At 40.7% G+C, this 19967-nt stretch overlaps 1 protein-coding gene across 2 annotated transcripts in view; it reads right to left on the reverse strand.

Annotated features, from left to right (window-relative positions):
• Window positions 1-19967, reverse strand: part of LOC101860093 (calnexin) — a 21320-nt gene continuing 1353 nt past the window's right edge. The window contains exons 2-18 of one of the 2 annotated variants that reach the window (XM_035969567.1): window positions 16669-16834; window positions 16094-16173; window positions 15451-15509; window positions 13753-13817; window positions 13121-13197; window positions 12365-12452; window positions 11611-11679; window positions 10755-10802; window positions 10135-10210; window positions 9299-9377; window positions 8794-8868; window positions 7583-7618; window positions 6645-6758; window positions 5868-5908; window positions 5168-5358; window positions 4490-4639; window positions 1-379 (exon numbers count right to left, since the gene is read on the reverse strand). In XM_035969567.1, coding sequence (XP_035825460.1) covers window positions 206-379; window positions 4490-4639; window positions 5168-5358; window positions 5868-5908; window positions 6645-6758; window positions 7583-7618; window positions 8794-8868; window positions 9299-9377; window positions 10135-10210; window positions 10755-10802; window positions 11611-11679; window positions 12365-12452; window positions 13121-13197; window positions 13753-13817; window positions 15451-15509; window positions 16094-16173; window positions 16669-16834 — 1588 coding nt within the window. In that variant the 3' untranslated portion in view covers window positions 1-205. Of the gene's footprint in view, window positions 380-2604; window positions 2855-4489; window positions 4640-5167; window positions 5359-5867; window positions 5909-6644; window positions 6759-7582; window positions 7619-8793; window positions 8869-9298; window positions 9378-10134; window positions 10211-10754; window positions 10803-11610; window positions 11680-12364; window positions 12453-13120; window positions 13198-13752; window positions 13818-15450; window positions 15510-16093; window positions 16174-16668; window positions 16835-19967 lie in introns of those variants that run through there. The other variant, XM_035969565.1, reaches the window with a different exon arrangement.

Raw genomic sequence — 19967 nt, forward strand, 5'->3', positions numbered from 1 at the left:
TTTTCGGGAGTCAGTTAGTTAGTTAGTTAGTATGGGGTTTTACGGCGCTCGCAACTGCATTAAGGTCATATGAGCGGGCGAAACACAAGTTAGTTTTTTAAAATTCGCAGTTCACTGCACGGCTGGATACGGGTCATTTGATGTTAAAACGTTAAAATATTTTAAATTTCGGGGGTCAGTGTCAGTCAGTCAGTGGGTCAGAGAGTCAAGAGCTATCGCTCGAGGTCACAACTGGTCGGCATTTCTTCACCTTGATGGGGCCGGCGCGGGGACAGAGGCAGATGGAGAGAAGCATGATGGGCAGCAGGACCACCATGACATACACGGCCCACAGCCACGGCCGCTCGTCCGCCGAACTCTTGATGGTGTGCCACCAGCCCTACACACCGCGCGCCACACGCACACAACACATACGCGTGGACGAGCAGACAAACACACACACGTGACGTGGACGAGCAGACAAACATGATGCACACGTGGACGAGCAAACAAACACACACACAAATACATCCAAATAGGAATAAACACACATAGACATTGAAATATACACAAGCAGAGACATGAGAACACATATGGACATAAATACACAGACAAAGGAACATACAGATAATGGAACAAATACACAAACATTGACATACACACACACACAAGCACAAACAGATATATGAACATACACACGTACAGACAGGACATATGAACATACACACGTACAGACAGGACATATGAACATACACACGTACAGACAGGACATATGAACATACATACGTACAGACAGGACATATGAACATACACACGTACAGACAGGACATATGAACATACACACAAGTACACAGAGGGAAAAAGCCGCCACAGAGAGAGAAAGAGCCCAGACACAGATAGGTGTACAACAAACATGCGCAATAAAAGACAAAAGTGGACACAAGGCAAAGAGAGTGTGTGTGTCCCCCGCAAAAGTGAGCATGCAGAAAGGTGGTGGTGGTAGATATGTTGTAAACCATACACACAAGGAAAAAAAAAACGAGAAAGAAAAAGAAGACAACAAAAATGTCCAAGAGTGCACAAATGGTGCGTGTGTGTGTGCGTGTGCATGTGTGTGTGTGTGTGTGTGTGTGTGTGTGTGTGTGTGTGTGTGTGTGTGTGTGTGTGTGTGTGTGTGTGTGTGGTGGGGGGGTTTGTAAAAGAACAGAGAGGAGGTACAGGTTTGAGTGTTTTATATTAATTGTTTAAACAATTGTCGGAAAGGCGATGGGGATGGGGAAAAACAGAAAAATATTTACACAACGCAACATACATTGGCACATACAGACACACAATGCAACAACATGGAGGGGCAAAGAAAGGGGGGGAAAAAAACGGAATGGGGGAAGAGGAGAGAGAGAGAAAAAAATCTAATTAGTACAACTACCATGGAACTCAATACAGTGCAGATACAAAAAGTGTGCAGCAAAACCAAAGAAACAAAAACCAAAAAACATAGAGCAGCCAAAACCTCTTCCCTTAGCTCAGTGCCACCAACAAGTAGCAATTTGTCTAATTCTCCCAGAAAAAAAACCCCCCATCTCTTTGTTTGAGTTTATGTCTCACTGACAGACGAGATTTCACGGCTAGAATGTGCCGCGTGTTTGCGAATATGAAAACCTTTCCTGCGCGAGACACAAGAGCTTGAAAGAGTTTTGACTGCACGAGTCCAGGGCGCCACTTTTTAACATGTCAGACGTTCCGAACGTATAATAACCTAAAAGTGATGCCATAAATGACACTGGCAAAGAAGGAAATTGTGTAGTGTACTCCATTAACAGAGGGGGAATCATCAACCATTCCACACAGAACACACATGCGGTGGCAGAGAGAGTAGGAGTATTGTGTGATTTTTTTTTTTTTTTTTTGGGGGGGGGGGGGGGGGGCTGTCCTTAAAAAAAGAGTTACAAAATCTTCAGGGGGGGAGGAGAAATTTAACATTTCTCAAATTCCGGAATCTGACATTTAAAAAAATGACGCCCCAAACAAGACGGTGGAAGATCAAGAGAGAAAAATACAAAGTTGTCATGCAAAAAAAAAAAATAAATAAATAAAACTGGTTGAGTTATAGTGCGTGTAAGGAAGAACTGGGGGGGAATGTGGCCAGGTCTGTGGAGGACACAAGAGCTGTCGCGGGCAGGCTCACCGACCGTCGCAGTCAGACAAACCCAAAGGCCAGTCCTCCTCCGGTTCCTTACACGCACGACACAACAGAGAGAAAATGTGAGGCCTGTTGACAAAATGAGTTACTTCTCGCAATCCCTAAATGGAGATATTGGGGCGGATATTGACGTAGAGGAGTCAGATTTGTAGATTTTCGACTGAGACATTTTCTAAAAGTTTTTTTAATTTGTAGAGGTTTTACGGCGCTCGCAACTGCATAAGGTCATATGAGCGCCAGCTCGAAAAGTTTAATAACAAGTCTTTTACATAAATTTGCCTAATCTTTTTCCATAGGGCTAAAATCCAAGAGGCAACTCATTTTGTCATCTAAAGTGAAACAGGAAAAAGAACAACAAAAGTTAGATATGAAAATTAAAAATCAACAGCCAGTCACGACACGGAGCGGAGAGAGAAGGTGGGGGGCGGGCAGGCTATAGACGACCACCAAACAGCTTCAGGCACGACTGCACGCAGAGGGGCGACGACGAGCCCAGAGAGAGGGGCGACGATGGGCGGGCCCAGGGAAGGTGGCCCTGACCTTTACCTTGGGGGAGGAGCCGCTGCAGCAGTAAGTTATGATAAGCACGATGGGCAGAACCACCAGCAGGATGAACACAGCCCACAGCCACGGCCGCTCGTTGGTCACGTCCTTGATGGCCTGCACTATGCTTTGCTGGGAGACGAGAGAGGGTCGGGTGTCACGTCACTTACCCTTTCTTCGCAAATCTACCGTCTAGCACACACATAGCCAGCAAAATTTGCGGGGCGCTGAAATCTTTTCGTAACTAAATGTACGAATTCCCCTACGTAAGTGTTATAAACACGAAGGGCATACATGTAGGCCTATAATAAAAAATTATGGACCTGAAAATCTATTTGCTATGTGCTTGTTTAGCTAGGTACTTGTTTCCTTATGTGCATGTTGGCTATGTGCGCGCTAGACCATAATTATCACTCTCTGTTGGGCAGCTACGTGAAAAAAGATATTCTCACCGAGATAGAAACAACAGCTTTAACAAGATTTCATGAGCAAGACAGGACATTCGAAACAAAAGGTTAAAGAAACAACAACAAAAAACAACCCAGCAACAGCTCAGGATTTTTTCTCCTTCTGATCGGTAACCTAAAACCGAAAACAAGTTTGATTATTTGACAGAAATATACAGCTTAGACACTTCACTGCTCCCTGCAGCTCCTCACGGCTGTGACAATAATTCACCAAACACACAAAAAAGGTAGAAACGTTCATGTGATAAAATATATCAAAATGTCTCAGCAGTGAATATCAATAAAAACATTCTCAGAGCTCTTAAGCTTTTTAAAATCAAGCTTACAAACAAGTGGCATTACAACTAAACTTCCTCTATCTTTTTAAGTCTTATGCTTTCCCACCATAGGAAGAAAGACAAAAACCATAACAACTGAACAATAACAGCAACATATTGACTGGTCTTTAAAGCTTTTTATCTCTTTTCAAGAGTCATGCACAGTACCCAGAACCCAAAAAGTATCCAGATAAGCCCAAAACCGTCTATGTACAGAAATCCAAGATTCACACTTTCGATTAAAAAGAAAAACCAGCATCCGCGATGTAGTGGCAAGGCGCTTTGCCGTCCCAGGCAGAAGACCTGAGTTCGATTTCCGAGTGGAATGATTTATTATCGGGTATCTCGATCTTTGTGCTGGGGCGCTGTAACTGTATCAGCCTTTGCTGGCCTCGACAGACAAAGTCAAACCCCCACCTCCTACATGATCTAAATTGTGTCAATGGGGGAGTAAAAATACCAACAAACACCCCCCCCCCCCCCCCCAAATATTAGGGAGAAAAGCAGCGAGTACCTTGTTCCTTCACTGTGACTGAGACCCTAAGAGGACAGTATCTTGGTGGGTTTTTTCACTCTTTATGAAACAAAATTGGCAGCCAGAAAATGTAATGTTATTAACTATTTTCTACTTTGATGAAAATGCTTGAAGAACCGCTTCATTTTCAGAATCATCAACATGCAAAAGATGCTTGGGTTTTTTTTTAAACTTTAGGTAAGATTTTTACAGCACTGCCAACACAAACAGGTCATATATATAAGTGCCGCCAAAAGGCAGGGCTAGACAGGGTGAGAGAGAGAAAGAGAGAGAGAGAGAAAGAGAGCAAGAGAGAGAGAAAGAGAGCAAGAGAGAGAGAAATAAAGAGAGAGAGAGAGAGAGAGAAATAGAGAGAGAGAGCGAGCGAGAGAGAGAGAAATAGAGAGAGAAATAGAGAGAGAAATAGAGAGAGAAATAGAGAGAGAAATAGAGAGAGAGAGAGACGTACCCCAGTGGAGGCGGCGGCTCGCTCCTGGTTACTCTTGAGCTCCCAGGTGACGGCGGTGAACTCCTCAATCACCGTCTCGTTGTCCGCGATGATGAAGTTGTCAAACATGATGTCGTTGCTCATCGACCACAGCTCCAGGCCCAGGGCTTCCTGCAACGTGACCACCGACACATGAACCATTAACAAAACATGACATGACCTTCACAACGTGTAGCTATGAACAGAATAAGAAATTTAATTTGTGTGCATATTCTTTAGTTTTAGTGCGCATTTCATGGCACTCGCAACACAATGAGGTCATAAAAGTGCCAAAGATTAAAAGTTTTACTAGAGAGTAAAATACAAAGAAAGGACGGCGAGAGAGAACGGCATCAGACGTTTGATAGGAAAGAAGAAGCAAACCACATCAGAGCACCCGCCAACCATTTAGAAAGTAGATTCGAAACCCTTTCTCTTTGAACACTACCTTCAAGCATCTAAGAGCAGGACATTGTAAATGACCTCGACAAACCAGTGAACACACATTCCATCTTTGAGAACAAAAAAAAACTTTGCAAAAGAACACAAGATCACCAGCAAAACACATTCCATCATTGAAAAAAAGGCATTAAAAAGAAAAACACCAATAACACAACCACGAGCAAACAAAACACACACACACAGCAACCCCCCACTCACAATAGGCGTCATCTTGAATGGCTCCTTGTCCTCGAAGTAGTGAGGGTTCTCGATGCGGCGCGGCTTCCACTCTCCCTTGTAGTCGGGGTTGTCGATCATGGGAGCCCTCCAAACGCCCTTGTACTTGGGGTTCGGGATGGTCGGAGGCTCCCACTTGCCACAGCCCGGCACATCCGCACAGATCGGGTTGTCTTTGTTAGGAAAAAAAATAAATAAATAAATAAAATAAATAAATAAAATAAATAAATAAAAAATAAAAAACACAAACTATAAAGAATAACCAAAAAAAAACAATGTCTCTTTAAAAAGTAACAGTTTGTATAAAAATTCTTATTAGAATATAAAACATGACAATAATCACAAACATAACGACACAGTCATAGAATAAGCGACAAAAGCTATGGGGGGGGGAACTAGTTAAATTATCAAATACTAACAAATTGATCTTATAACTTATAATTGTTATTCACATTCTCTTATTGTTCCAGCTTAGTGTTGAAATATCAGTGTACTTACATTTTTAAAGTCAACGACTGTCTGATTAGCATAGGATCACCAACAAGGCACCCCAAAAAAAGGACACAAGATTTATTTTTAAATCCTGATAATTGTCACTTGATACACTAAGGAGCAACTAAACTTTACTAAAGACAAAGTGTTAGTCTCCAGGTGTTTTATTTCGAAGCCCATCTCGTCTTACCGATGCGAGGTGCCTCCCACTCCCCGTCCATTTCGTCGTCCCTGTAAACAAAACAGAAGGATAACTAATTTCAGAAGGAGTACTACTGCATATGCAACACAATTAGGTCATTTTACTGTTACGGAGGTGTTACTGAGAGTAACATACAAAGAAAAAGAAGGAGGAGAGAAAAGGACGATAGATGTTTTCAGTTTTAGTTAGAGTTTTAGGGCACTTGCACTACAAGAAGGTCATATAAGCACAAAAGACTAGAGGGGTTACCGAGAGTAACATACAAAAAAAAAGAAGTAGGAGAGTTTTAGTTTTAGTAGAGGTTTTACGGCGCTCATATAAGGTCATATGAGCGCCAAGGGGTGGATGTCAACAGAGAAGTCCTTACAGGGAATTAGGCTTACTCTGCTCACCTCTCTAGCTTTAACAGCACAAAGTCTGCCTTGACTATCAAGGCACCCCGCAAATAAAGAGTGACAAGAGTGTGACAAAAGAAGTAAAGGGAAAATGACGATAGGATGAGGAAAGAAAAAGCAGCAGTTTCCTGATGCAGTTCAGGCACAGTTATGAGCATGACATTGATGAATCGCCCATTTACAATTCTACTGCGCATAAGAACATATTAATGTCCCTCCCCCCTTTGGGAATGGCCTAAATAAAGACATTTCAGTCATTAGCACTACCCCGGAGGGTTGAAGTAGGAGAGAAAAGAACGACAGATGCTTGACAGGAAAAAAAAAGGAGCAAGCCACACTAGAGCAGAGCAGCCGCCAACCACCCACGTACCAGTCCTCAGGCTTAGTGGCAGAGGGGTCCGGGATGTAGACCTCCTCATCTTCCAGCCAGCCTTCGGGCTTCTCTGCGTCTTCGTCGATCATGGTGGCAGGCTCCGTCTCATCCCTGGCAAACAGAACATCAACACAGCATGTTCAGCGAGATTTTTTTTTTTTTTTTAAATTCTAGTAAGAATTTTACGGCACTTGCAACAACATAAGGTCATATAAGCGCCGAAGAATAGAGGTGTTACAAGAGAGTAACAAACACAAAAAAAAGGAGGAAAGATAAGGATGATAAAATATAGAAAAGAAGGAGCAAACCACACCAGAGCACCCACCAACCACCCACGGTTTGTTTTAGTAAGAGTTTTACGGCACTTGCAACATTAAGTCATACATGTGGCCGAGATTCGAGGTGTTACAAGGCATCACAAGAAGGAGAGATATGGACGATAGATGTGCAATAACAATAGGAAAGAAGGAGCAAACCACAGCGCCCGGCAACCCACAAGGTAGGTCAACCCGATGCAAGAAACAAAACACAGCATTATGTTTGGCCAACTTCCTTTAATCTCCCTGATCTATTCATGACTAACACAACTCAAAAGACAGTGACATAAGTTAGTTTTAGTAAGGTTTTAGGGCACTCACAACCGCAGAAGACAGCGACATAAGAGTTCGCTTGCTGGAGTAACAAGAAACACATCAACAACAGTCATATAGTAAATGAAAAAGACATAGACATCAGAGTGAAAGAAACGAAGTTGGACCTGCCAATGTCGCTCTCCAACCACCCATGATGAGAAAGAGCACACTCAAACGATTCTTTCTAAACATTTATTTCAACCACAGCCAAATAGAAATGTGTTCTTTTAAACAGTCTGAACCACAATGTCTTACAACTAGGAGGATAGCACGCCTACAATCAACTGACAACACACAGCTTACCAGTCATCTGGTTTCTTTGCATCTGGATCGGCAATTCTGAAAATTACAAGAACAGAAAAAAGACAATATTTTAGAACCTTGAATATAAACACCAAAGACTAGAGGTGTTACCCAGAGTAACACTGCAACCACTTCCTAACACTCTAAGTTCAAGACATAAATTTTCCTTTTTCAAATTATTTCAATATTTCATTAACTCCCATCGGCCAGAATGACACACTCCCATGTTATTCTCGTTGACCCCTTTCTGTCAGAAACGACACAGAGAGTGTTGTTTTCACCTTCCACAACTAAATACATTGTCCGTTCAGTCCTCCAAATCCATGTTTATAATATCGGTCGAGTTGAAAATAGACACCATACTACTTCCTCTATTTGTGAAAATTTGAAGCTTGAAGGAGTAGTTTTTGAGCGGCAGCATGTATCACCAACAATCTTGTATCTAGATCCCTAAGCCACTTTCCTAGTCAAGATTGTTGATCAAATCTCTCTACAATACACTTTCTTGTGCATCTACTCTCACTACCCATTTCCCCGATGTCGCAGATGATTCATTTTTTTTGCACGATAAACGAGATAGATCTAGATCCCAAATTGTCGGTGATACAAAAAACCCCAGTATTTTCAGTTTTCTAAACCCTCAACAAACAAGAGGGGTTTTTTTCCTCTTCCACCCACAAGATTTGAGCACATCCTGATGTTGTGGCACAGGCCAAACCATGAGTCTGGTGGTTCAACAGCAACAAACCAGCCTGTCAAAAACTCCTTGTCCCTATCACTTGTGAATCTTCTTTTGACATTGACTTTGTTTTAGTAAGGTTTTACAGTGCTCGCAACTGCATAAGGTCATATGAGCGCCAAGGGTGGAAGTCAACAGAGAAGTCCAAATGGGGAATCAGGCTTACTCTGCTCACCTCTCTAGCCTCAACAGCAGAAAATCTGCTTCCACTATCAACGGGCCCCAGAAATAGCAGTTCACAAGAGAGAGACAAACATGCAAAAGAAGTAGAGGGAAAATGACAATACTGAGGATGAGGAAAGAAAAAGCAGCAGTTCCTATGTTGTTTCAGCACAGAATGAGCATGACATTGATAAATAAGTCCATTTACAATTCTACTGAGCGTAAGAACATGTTAACACACCCCCCCCACCCCCCCCTCCCCTGGGAATGGCCTATAGGGGGGGTTGACTCGTTTCTCATGACCACTTACTTCTCTCTGTCGTCCCAGTCTGCCGGTTTCTTGTCATTGGGATCCTCAATTTCCTTGGGCGGGTTCACTGGAGGACTAGGAAACAAAAAATAATTTATCACCAGCTGATCACACTGATCTTTTACTTTCAAAAGTCAACATCACACTCGGTTTTGTGAATACTAATGACATTCGGAATTTAATATTTTATATGTGTATCGTCATGGTGATATCAAAGAAACCAACAATTTTCCACTTCTGGATTGACAATAACAAAACAACAACAACAACGACTGTGCTTCCTCTGGATCAATAATAACAACAACAACGCCTTTTCTGGGTAAAAAATAATAACAAAAAAAACAACTGTGTTTCTGGATCATTAACAACAACAACGGTGCTTCTTCTGGATCAATAATTACAACAACAACAATTGTGCTTCTTCTGGATCGTTAACAATAACAACAACAACTGTGCTTCTTCTGGATCGATAATGACAACAACAACAACAACTGTACTTCTTCACCTCATGTTGCTGAGCAGGTCTCCGCTGGCCACAACACCGTTGTCAACCTTGAGCTCGTACGAGTTGTCCGGTCTCACCGCTGGGGAGGGAGAGGAGAGAGGAGAGATGTCAAAAGTTGAGCATCAATTCCCCACTGAAGAGAAGCACATCAATAGTGATAACAATAAACAGCAGTAAAATTTCTTAAGCGCATATCCCCGCTTGACAGCAAGCTCTAGGCGCTTTACACAACAGTACTACCCTAGCAGACCTTAGAACTCTCAGAAACATTCTCATCTTCCCGGGAAGCATACAGAGCAAGCAGCCGATTAAGCGCTCAAACACATCCACATGAAAACAGTCACAACACAATAAGTCATAAAGTGTTCAAACAGAGAAAGTCAAAGAGAAAACAGGTAAAGAAGTAGGCCCTATGGAAAAGTTACAACCTCCAACCACTTGCAAAAAGAAAAAGAAAAGCCGCAAACAAAACAAAAAACCCAAAAAAACGAGAGAGGCTTTAAAAAGAGCAAAAGATGAGGACACATCATGAGCAAACTTGACTACACTGCGAAGACAAGATGGGAAAAGAGAGGGGCAAGAACAGAATCGAAACACAGAAAAGGAAATTTGATAACTTCACACTCATGCACGTCTGCACGCACAACCACATGCATGTGCAGACACACACATAGCCTACACACACATACACACATTCAAAAATTCCCAAACACAAACAAATTCAAATACACTGACACACACACACACACACACATGCATGCACAAACACACACACAGAGACACACATGCGCACACACACACAAACACAAAAAGGTCAAAAAGACAACACAACTTACTCAGAGTGTACAAGTGAGTCTTCCTGTCCGTGAAGAAAGTGTCGATCTTGGCACTGGGCTTCTCCGCGTGTTTCTCCTGGAATGTGCAGGATCAAGACATTAAAACGTGAAACCATCAGGGAACGTCTCAATGACATTCAAACACTCTTCAGCCTTTTCCCTTCATCTCATCAGGCATCCTTTTCCCTTCATCTCATCAGGCATCCTTTTCCCTTCATCTCATCAGGCATCCTTTTCCCTTCATCTCATCAGGCATGAAAGTGCTTCGAGCACTACTGAGTAATTACGTAGCAAGCCTTCAATGCTAAGACTACAACTTGTCACCCCACAACTATTTTATCCTAAGTGCCCTCTTTACTTAGTTTTAGCTTTAGTAGAGTTTTTACGGCGCTCACAACTGCATTAGGTCATATGAGCGACAGAGCACAATAACCTTTCAACACAAAACAAATCAATTTTATTATTAGACTCTCATTTGTGACACAGAAAACATGTTACACAATAACAATAATAAACATGTTGTGTCTATAAATCTTATCAATTACCTTTAATCATTGCATAGATGAGTGAAAATGCCCATGTACCCCAAAAAATTAAATGAGCAAGAGCTATGAACTCACCTCAAACTCTCCAGTAACAGGATTTTTATGTCGGAAGATGAAGTGCAGCTGAAAAAAACCCACAAACAAACAAGACATTTCATTATATAAATACCAGTGTAAAAACTGAAATGAGATATACATCATTTAGACAATGAGAAATACATCATTTAGACAATGAGAAATACATCATTTAGACAATGAGAAATACATAATTTAGACAATAAGAAATACATCTTTTAGACAATGACGAAAACAAACAAGTAACAACACACACACACACACTGCGATTCTAGACCATGAGTGGACACACTTTTTGGATCAGTGGCCCTCACTTCCACTGGGCAGTAAACAGAAAAGAGCAACACTTTGTACTGCTGAACATCCAACACTAAGTAATTTCTTTTATACTTCTATGGTATTTGGTATTCTATGGTATATGGGACACTCTTAGGCATTTTCTAATGCCAAAAAAAAAAAATAGAGTGCATTACAATAATAAAATCATTAAGATTGCACTATTTCAGAAAACAAAATTTCCTCAAGAAAACTAGTCTTGGCTCTAGTGCTTCGGCAAGTGTGATCACTTTTTTTTTAATAGGCAAATTTCCATGTTAAATGTCTCTGCAGTCCCAACAAAACTCTACTACGGGCCACATTTCATCTAGACTGTCCCGATAAAATGGCTTAAAACGCAATCAGTTCTTCACACCGCCAACAGATACTCCTGAAAACATCACGATGCTGGACACTGTTAAAGGTATTTGATCTGATACAACCTACAACCTACTTTTCTACAAGTAAATGGCACACACATACAGTTCAGCTCTGGAAATGAAAACTCCTAAAGTTTTTATAGGTAGGCTAAGATACAAACCTTATAATCATTGCCACACTTGTCTGGCCCAAACATGATGGTGTACGGAGTCTTGTCCGTGAAGGTTTTCTGCAGACAAGATCACACAAAACACAACAGTGTAGAACAACGTTACTCAAAAAGTATAGTCTGCAAAGTAAAATTGATATCACTTAATTCTCCACTCCAGGATTTATCTATCAGTGATGCTAATGACAAAAAGTCACAAGATGACGATGATTGCTTCGCAGAATTAAGAATTCGCACTAGTTGGAGTACTTTTTCGGGAAACATCAGCGCCCCGACTTTCGTGAAACTCGGGAGGACGCCAGATCCTGGAGAAAGTTCCTCGGAAGGCTTAAAAACCCGAAATTCCTCTGGTTCGAGGAAGACTAGAATCACTGATCTATGGATTTATAGACAATACAAACTAAAGTTCTGCCAACCCCCCACCCCCCAGTAAGTTAGGTTTTCATTTCTTTATGAATGACAAAAGCAAAGGTAGCATCACTAACAAACTGATAAGATCTTTCACTGTCTATAGCTGGGTACCCATTCCAACCTGGGTGAAGTGAGGAAAACTTGTGTAAAGTGCCTTTCCCAAGGACACAACACGCGGGTCCGTGACGGGAGTCAAACCCACGACCTTATGGTTGCGAGTCTGAGAGCTTAACAACTGAGCCACTGACGTCACTCTACTTGTCCAGCTACTGAGCCCCCTAGCCTAACATGTTTGAATTGTTTCACGTCTTCATTGACAATAAACAGAGCTTACCAACTTCAGCTCGTCCCCCTGAGGCTTCGACAACAGTTTGATGTAGGCACCACCACAATCGATGCCGTTCTGGAAACGAACTTCATACCTGAGAGGAAATTCAAAAGAGAAAAAACATTGTCACAGAAATTGTGTCAAGCACAAATGTTTACAACTAAGCACTTTCCACATAACTCTTGCCCGTGGTATGCTCAAGATAATCATAACAAAGTCAATTACCCCCCCCCCCCCACAAACCCTACCAACTTACCAAGTTTCATATTTTTTACCTTTCTTTATTCTTTCCATTTTTTGTATTAATAAAAAAAATTACCAATTTTCTAATCCACAAAATGCAGAGATCAGTACAAATCTGTACAGCACTTGACAACAAAAATTATAAAATATGAATGAGAGAACAAATTTTCAAAATACCCCCCCCCCCTCCAAAAAAAAACCAACAAACAAACGGAAACCAGTGGTTGCATCCAGAAGATCTACTGAATTAAGTTTCAATATGGTAGAAATTGAAATAGAAGCATTTTTTACAATGGGAAGTGCTATAAGAGAAAAGAGAGCTATTATATTAGACAGCAAGAGGATTACACATATTGGCTTCTAAGACACACAAACACACACCCTGCTCAAAACTAGTTCACAAACACTAGGACGATCTATCAGCCACCACCCCCCCCCCTCCTTCCCCAAGGACAAATTAACCAATAAATCGAGGAGTGCACAATTCATTCAGACATTTAAAAAACAAGCAAGACTCACTGTACAATCAAGGGCTTGTCTGTGAAATGAAACGTCTCAGTCAGATTTACTGATATAGCATGGTGCTTCGCTTTCGACTGAGGAGCAAACAAGACAATAAAACACTTGCTCAAAAATAAATTCGCAGCAAACGCAGCACACGTACAACACAATACAATTTGCAAAACCATCTGGTATATCTCAAGAAAGAACTAACAAAGAAATACAACAACAACAAAAATTGTTGATCAGTCTATTTGGGTAACAGAATAAAGGAAAACAGCGAGTTAAGATTTTTGCCAGTACAGACTGGCCGGTGTCAACCATTCTTTTACACCACAGAGGGCACATATGCTTAATAAATAAATGGTCACACTTCGCAAGGAAAAACGCTAAGCAATAGAAGTAAATCACCCAAGTTCAAGAAAGAACAAAGACCATACAGCAGTTCCTTCAAATTAAAATCACGAAACAATAAATTACTCAATAAAATATTTCCTCATGCGGGAACCGCAATCACATCTTTGGCTTTCATCAGTGAAGAGCCAAACAAAATAGAAGCTAGTCTTAAGCCTTTATAACTATCTTGACCGTGAATGACTGAATATTAAAAGCTGATAAATATACCCAGTACCACTGTGAGAGGTTTTTACCTTGAGAATGAGACCCAGATCTTGTAGGATTGGATTGTCCTCAGGCTCTTCCACTGACCATCTTCCTGAGGACACAAGAACAGAACATGGAACAGTTTTAATAAGAGTTTTACGGCACTTGCAACACTAATACATCAGGTGTAAGTGCTGAAGATTGGGAGTGTTACTAGAGAGTAACATACACATAGAAAAGAAGGGGGTGGGGGAGGGAAGGGAGAAGATAAGAGGAGGACAGATGTCCGATAGGAAAGAACGACCAAACCACACCAGAGCGCCCATCAAACATCAACTTTTTTTTTTTTAAATAGTAGAGGATTTTACGGCGCTCGCAACTGCATACGGTCATATGAGCGCCAAGGGGTGGGTGTCAACAGAGAAATCTTCACAGGGAATCAGACTTAGACTGCTCACCTCTCTAGCTTCAACAGCACTGGGTCTGCTTCGATGATCAAGGCACCCCCCCAAAATAGCAGGTCACAAGAGAGTGACAAACATACAAAAGAAGTAGAGGAAAATGACAATAGTAAGGATCAGGAAAGAAAAAGCAGCAGTTCCCTGTTGCAGATCAGGCACAGTTATGAGCGTGACAAGAGTCAGCCCATTTACAATTCTACTATGCATGAACGAGAAATGTCCTCCCTTTGGGAATGGCCTAAAGACACTACAGTCAGTGGCACTGCCCCGGGGGGTCATCAACTCTCACAGTGTTGACACAGATATAAAACCAAAACTGCCAAATGTCATTATGAAGACAACGTTGCAGATTGGAAGACAGTCTTAAGCAATTACAGTGACAAATACTTTTTTTTCTTCTTTTTTTTTTATAGTAGAGGGTTTTACGGCGCTCACAACTGCATAAGGTCATATGAGCGCCAACAGATACTCTTTAACAAAACACAGAGTACAAGTAAAATACAAAAAAAGTAAGGGGGGGAAAAAATAGAGGTATCCGTCTTCCTAGTCTCCTCTCGCTGTGCATTAAACAAAATTTAGAGCAGGCAAGACTGCATCGGGTACACTATTAATTTCTAAGCCAATACATACCAAATGCTAACCCCACCCACCCACTCATAAGATGTATATTTAGGAAGATTTTTTACAGCTCATTAACTCTTCTGGGACGCATCGCTGATATATCAGTCACCTCCAGCCAACACATTTGGGGGTGTCGCCGACATATTTGCAATTTGAACATGGTCCAAAGCCAGTTTTCAGGGCGGGGTTCATTCTGTTGCTTTTGAAACATAAGTGAAAATTAACACTCAGCTGCCTTTCCAATGATGATGTAATATGGTCGCTTTTAAGCACAAGGGGGCTATCCCGATAAATACTGTTTTCAGAAAATCAGAGTTAAAGTTTTGGGATCCTTATTCAGTCTCTTAAAAAGACAAGGAGAGTTTTCTCTACTATAACCAAACAAATATACACACCAATGAAACTAAACTTCTTCTATAAGTAGGCCAATGCCCACTTTTGGAGTAGGTCAAGATTTCTGAAAACCACCAGAATCTGGGTCAGCCCACTTGTCCTTAAAAGCGACCATATATCTACCACTACAATGTTTAATACACCATCTGTCGTAAACGCTGTTTAATTTCCATAACCCTGAAACGATTCACGGGGTCACAAATTAATTACGTCTTATCGATTTCAACTGCCACAAAAAAATTAATTACGCTCTGAATGAATTTAACATACCATCGTATTTGGCCACATCTTCTTCTACACCCTCTTTCTTCGCTTGAGAAATGACCCATCTGAAACAAAAACCGAAACAATAAGTGGTCATGGTTTTTATTTTGGTAAGAGTTTTACGGCACTTGCAACACAATTAGGTAAAATCAGCAGTGCTGAAAATTAGAAGTGTTACAAGAGAGTAACAAACACAAAAAAGAAGGAGAAATAAGGACGATAGTAGTTTGATGATAGGAAAGAAGACACAAACCACACCAGAGTACCCCCCACCAAACACCAACGTGGTCATGGTGACAATAACATTTGTCTCTTACTCTCAAGCACATCAACTCAGTTAAAGGGAAAAAAGATGTGTGCTTCAGTTTGATAACTAAAACACATGCTAAAATCTCCTCAAACACATTCAAGTTAGCAGCACCAACAGAAATTTTTTTTTCTATTTTTATGTTTTTATTTCTATGAATTTAAAGTCCAAAATATTTCGAGCAACAACAAAAATCTGTAATCAACAGTAATCTAATCATGAAAATAGAAACAAGTGAAAAAGTGAACATGTTTTCAACTCATTAAAAATGCAACGAAAAGAATTAATTAATCCACCCCCCACTCAAAAAAGAAGCAATGAAAAGTAATCAGAAAGCAATACCTCTGCAAAAACTCAGCTCTGGTATCAAACGGCTCGCAGAAAAACGTTTTCCCAACCGGTTCAGGCCTTTGGTATAACATCTGCAAGGGTAAAAGTGAAATGTTCAGACCAAATGGCAACCAGAGTCTCTGTCGAAAAAACTCATTCTCACTGCTGACAGAATCACACTCACTCACATCAGGAAGCCCCAGGTCTGAAACAAACATCAACGATCATGGACTACGCTTTTATTAATTAGAGTTTTACGGCACTTGCAACACAATAAGGTCATATAAATGCCGAAGATTAGAGGTGTAACAAGATAGTAAGAAACCCAAAAAAAGGGGAGGGGAGATAAAAAGATGATAGATGTTTGACAGGAAATGTTTGTTTTAGTGGAGGTTTTACTGCGCTCTTAACTGCATAGGTCATATGAGCGCCATTGATAGGAAAGAAGAAGCAAACCACACCAGAGACATATCAACCATTCTGAACGTCTTAACTTCCTTGTAAGTATACAGTACAGTATAACAAGATTTGGCGGTAACCTTCTTTTGACTCTAAACTGAATATACCTGACATGAAAAATTTCGTACCTTCTCCCTCACTGCCGCAGGTTCCTCTGCTTCCTCTTCTACAATTCCATCATCAGCGTCATCGTCCTCCTCGATTTCTTCTTCTTCTTCGTCTCCCACACCTTGAGCATAAGCCAAACTGCCTAGCAGCAGCAAGCACAACAAGAGATGAAGACGCATTCTCAACCTGAAAGAAAAACAATAACGAATATGTTACATGTGAATATATATATATTATATAATATAAATATACAGTTGAAATTGTCTTCGACTGCCATCCATTGTTGAGGAGAAAGTGGTAGTCTTACGTTGTCATCAATTGTCACCAATTCTGAAAGAACTACACTGGCTGCCAATAAAAGAAAGGATTAAATACAAAACTGCCGTTCTCTGTTTTAAATGTATAAATGATACTGCACCTTTTTATCTTAAAACATTCCTGGAATTATATAATCCACCTAGAGCCCTTAGATCAGCCTCTGACAATCTAATTCTTAAAACTCCAAAACAAAATTACAAAACATACGGCGAGCGTTCCTTTTTGTTCTTTGGTCCCCAGGTATGGAACGAACTCCCATATAAAATAACTCCACTCTCAACTATTTTCCTTTCCAACAAATCAACCATGATGCATATATCATTCGAAGCATCTTTTCTTTGCATAAGGAGGTCCTGTCATATATAAGTATGTGTATCAAACTGTGAGAGATGAAGAAATAGCGAGTGAGAGAGAGAGAGAGAGAGAGAGAGAGAGAGAGAGAGAGAGAGAGAGAGAGAGAGAGAGAACGGAAATGTTTTTCTATCTGTATAGAATTAATGTTTTAATGAATGTTTCTAGTTACTCACGTTTCAACTTTATTTTGACTGTTCGTGAATTCTTATTGCATTGTATATTTTTAGTGAACACATTTTCAACCTCACTGCGAGACTGTTTTTCTGGTATAAAATTGTACACATATGCATTTATATTATATGTATAATACTTTGTTTTATGTACACATTTGTGTCGATTAATTTTTAAGATGTGATGTCTTTTTCATTGTAATGCGCATTGAGCATCTTTTAGGAAATGGAAATGCGCAGTATAAATGCTATTTATTATTATTATTATTATTATATCTTTAAAAAACCCACCAAAAATGCAAGGAGAAAAAGAGAAGTAGAAATTTGTACAGAGGTAAAAGTCTCGTCTCGTACAGGTGGCCATTTGAGCTGTTTCAGCTGTAGTACAATGCTTGAATGTCAGATTTCAGTGGAATTAGCTAAATGTGAAAGAAAAAAAAAGACATTGAGAACTGGCTCATGGAAGACACCAACATCGCAAATCCTGGAAAAAGACTACATAATATTATATATTTAAAAAAACAGTAATATTTTGGTTTTTCATTTCCACTTGTGATGTTTAGCTGTGGCGCCATGTCAAGATCTGAATCTGAGGACAGGGAAAAAGAGAGGGAGGCCATTCTTCCCCCACGTCCTGGTCATTATTCCCATTTCCAGTGAGCAAAGAGGACCATTACAGCCTGACCTGCTTTAACAGCTGTTGGATTAGATTTTATTATAGTAGAGGGTTTTACGGCCCTCGCAACTGAAAGTGGTCATATGAGCGCCAAGGGGTGGGTGTCAATAGAGAAGTCTTTACAGGAAATCAGACTTACTCTGCTCACCTCTAGCTTCAACAGCACAAGGTCTGCTTCAACTATCAAGGCACCCCGGAAATAGCAGGTCACAAGAGTGACAAACATACAAAAGAAGTAGAGGAAAATGACAATAGTAAGAAAAAGCAGCAGTTCCCTGTTGTAGATCAGGCACAGTTATGAGCGTGACATGAGTCAGCCCATTTACAATTCTACTATGCTTGAACGAGAAATGTCCCCCCTTTGGGAATGGCCTAAAGACACTACAGTCAGTGGCACTGCCCCGTGGGGTATGGCCTAAAGACACTACAGTCAGTGGCACTGCCCCGGGGGGAAGTTGCTGGATTGATAAACAACAGACAACAACAACCTGCTTTATAATGGCCACATATCCAGGCCAATCACCAGGACAAAAAAACAAAACAAAACAAAAAAACTTCCCACTTCTTTCCTTGTGTTTTTTGTTGTTTTTCTTTTTTCAATTATAAGGACATTGTCCATGAAAACCACCTCTCTAAGCCAATCACCTTTTTTTCTCTCGACAATGGGTGACAGCCTTGAACAATTCGGACTGTATAAGCAAGATAATGACAGTAAAATGGCTGATATGTAAAAATCATCTTGATTCAGAACATAGCAATATGGATTACATTCCACGCAAGGGGGGAATGCAGGTGACGCAAACGTAAACATGTCATGTTTTAGATGCATGCCACAGGAGGGAACTCTTCAGTGGCTGAAAGATGAAAGGACTAAAATCGTCTTATCAAGTCACTTTTTATTTTGCGAACGGGACAGAAAAAATCAGTCAGATCCCAACAACTCATGACTATGCATGACTTATGCACCAGGTGTACTGCCGATGCTAAAATAGAAAATTACATACATATATCAGAAAAGAAATCACTGGGTTCATAGCAAAAGTCATCAACATGAAGTACTCATCCATAAGAAAAACTCTGGGACCATTACAATTACAAACGCTGCATCCTAAAATACCTTTCCACCTATATCGACCCTGTGGGAGAGCCGTCACAATCTATTCACCTGTCAACATTGTTGGTCCTTCCTATGAATGAACAGCTCGCTCACCAGCACCATGTAACTGGTCCCTCCCACTGTTCACCAAAGCCCAAATTGACCAGTCGCAAACAAATTTTCAGCTGTTGATGAGCGACACACGTGAACTGCCATTGTCCATTAGACAACACACAAATTTTTTGAGCGAAATTATAAGAAATTAGTGGACCGTATGTTCACCCAGTCATTCACAAAGGAAAGGATGTCAGCCTGAGCTCGCGACAGAAGCGTCACCCATCCGCGGAGTGGTGACAACCCGTTTTATCAAAAGACTTCGGTCCACCACGTCTGACAGATTTCGCCTTGTCTCTCCTTTGAGCATTAAATTATTATCTCCTTCAACTGATACCCTTCACAGAATTTAATGCTCATAGAAGCTGCCTTCCTTTATGCTCTCCCTTCCAAAGGAAAACAAATTATTTTAAAGGAACCTTACTGCAGTCTTAAACTTGCGACCGCTTCTGGTTGGGACCTCAGAAGGAAATACTTTGTATTCTTCATTTGCTTTCATCCTTTCCAAGATGTCTTACTGTCTAAGACAACAACTTTTCTCCTCAACAATGGACTTTTTCTACTATTTTTTTTAAGCTAATGATAAGCTAA

The sequence above is a fragment of the Aplysia californica genome, unplaced genomic scaffold, assembly GCF_000002075.1.
Source record: "Aplysia californica isolate F4 #8 unplaced genomic scaffold, AplCal3.0 scaffold00156, whole genome shotgun sequence".
Lineage (NCBI taxonomy): Eukaryota > Metazoa > Mollusca > Gastropoda > Aplysiida > Aplysiidae > Aplysia > Aplysia californica.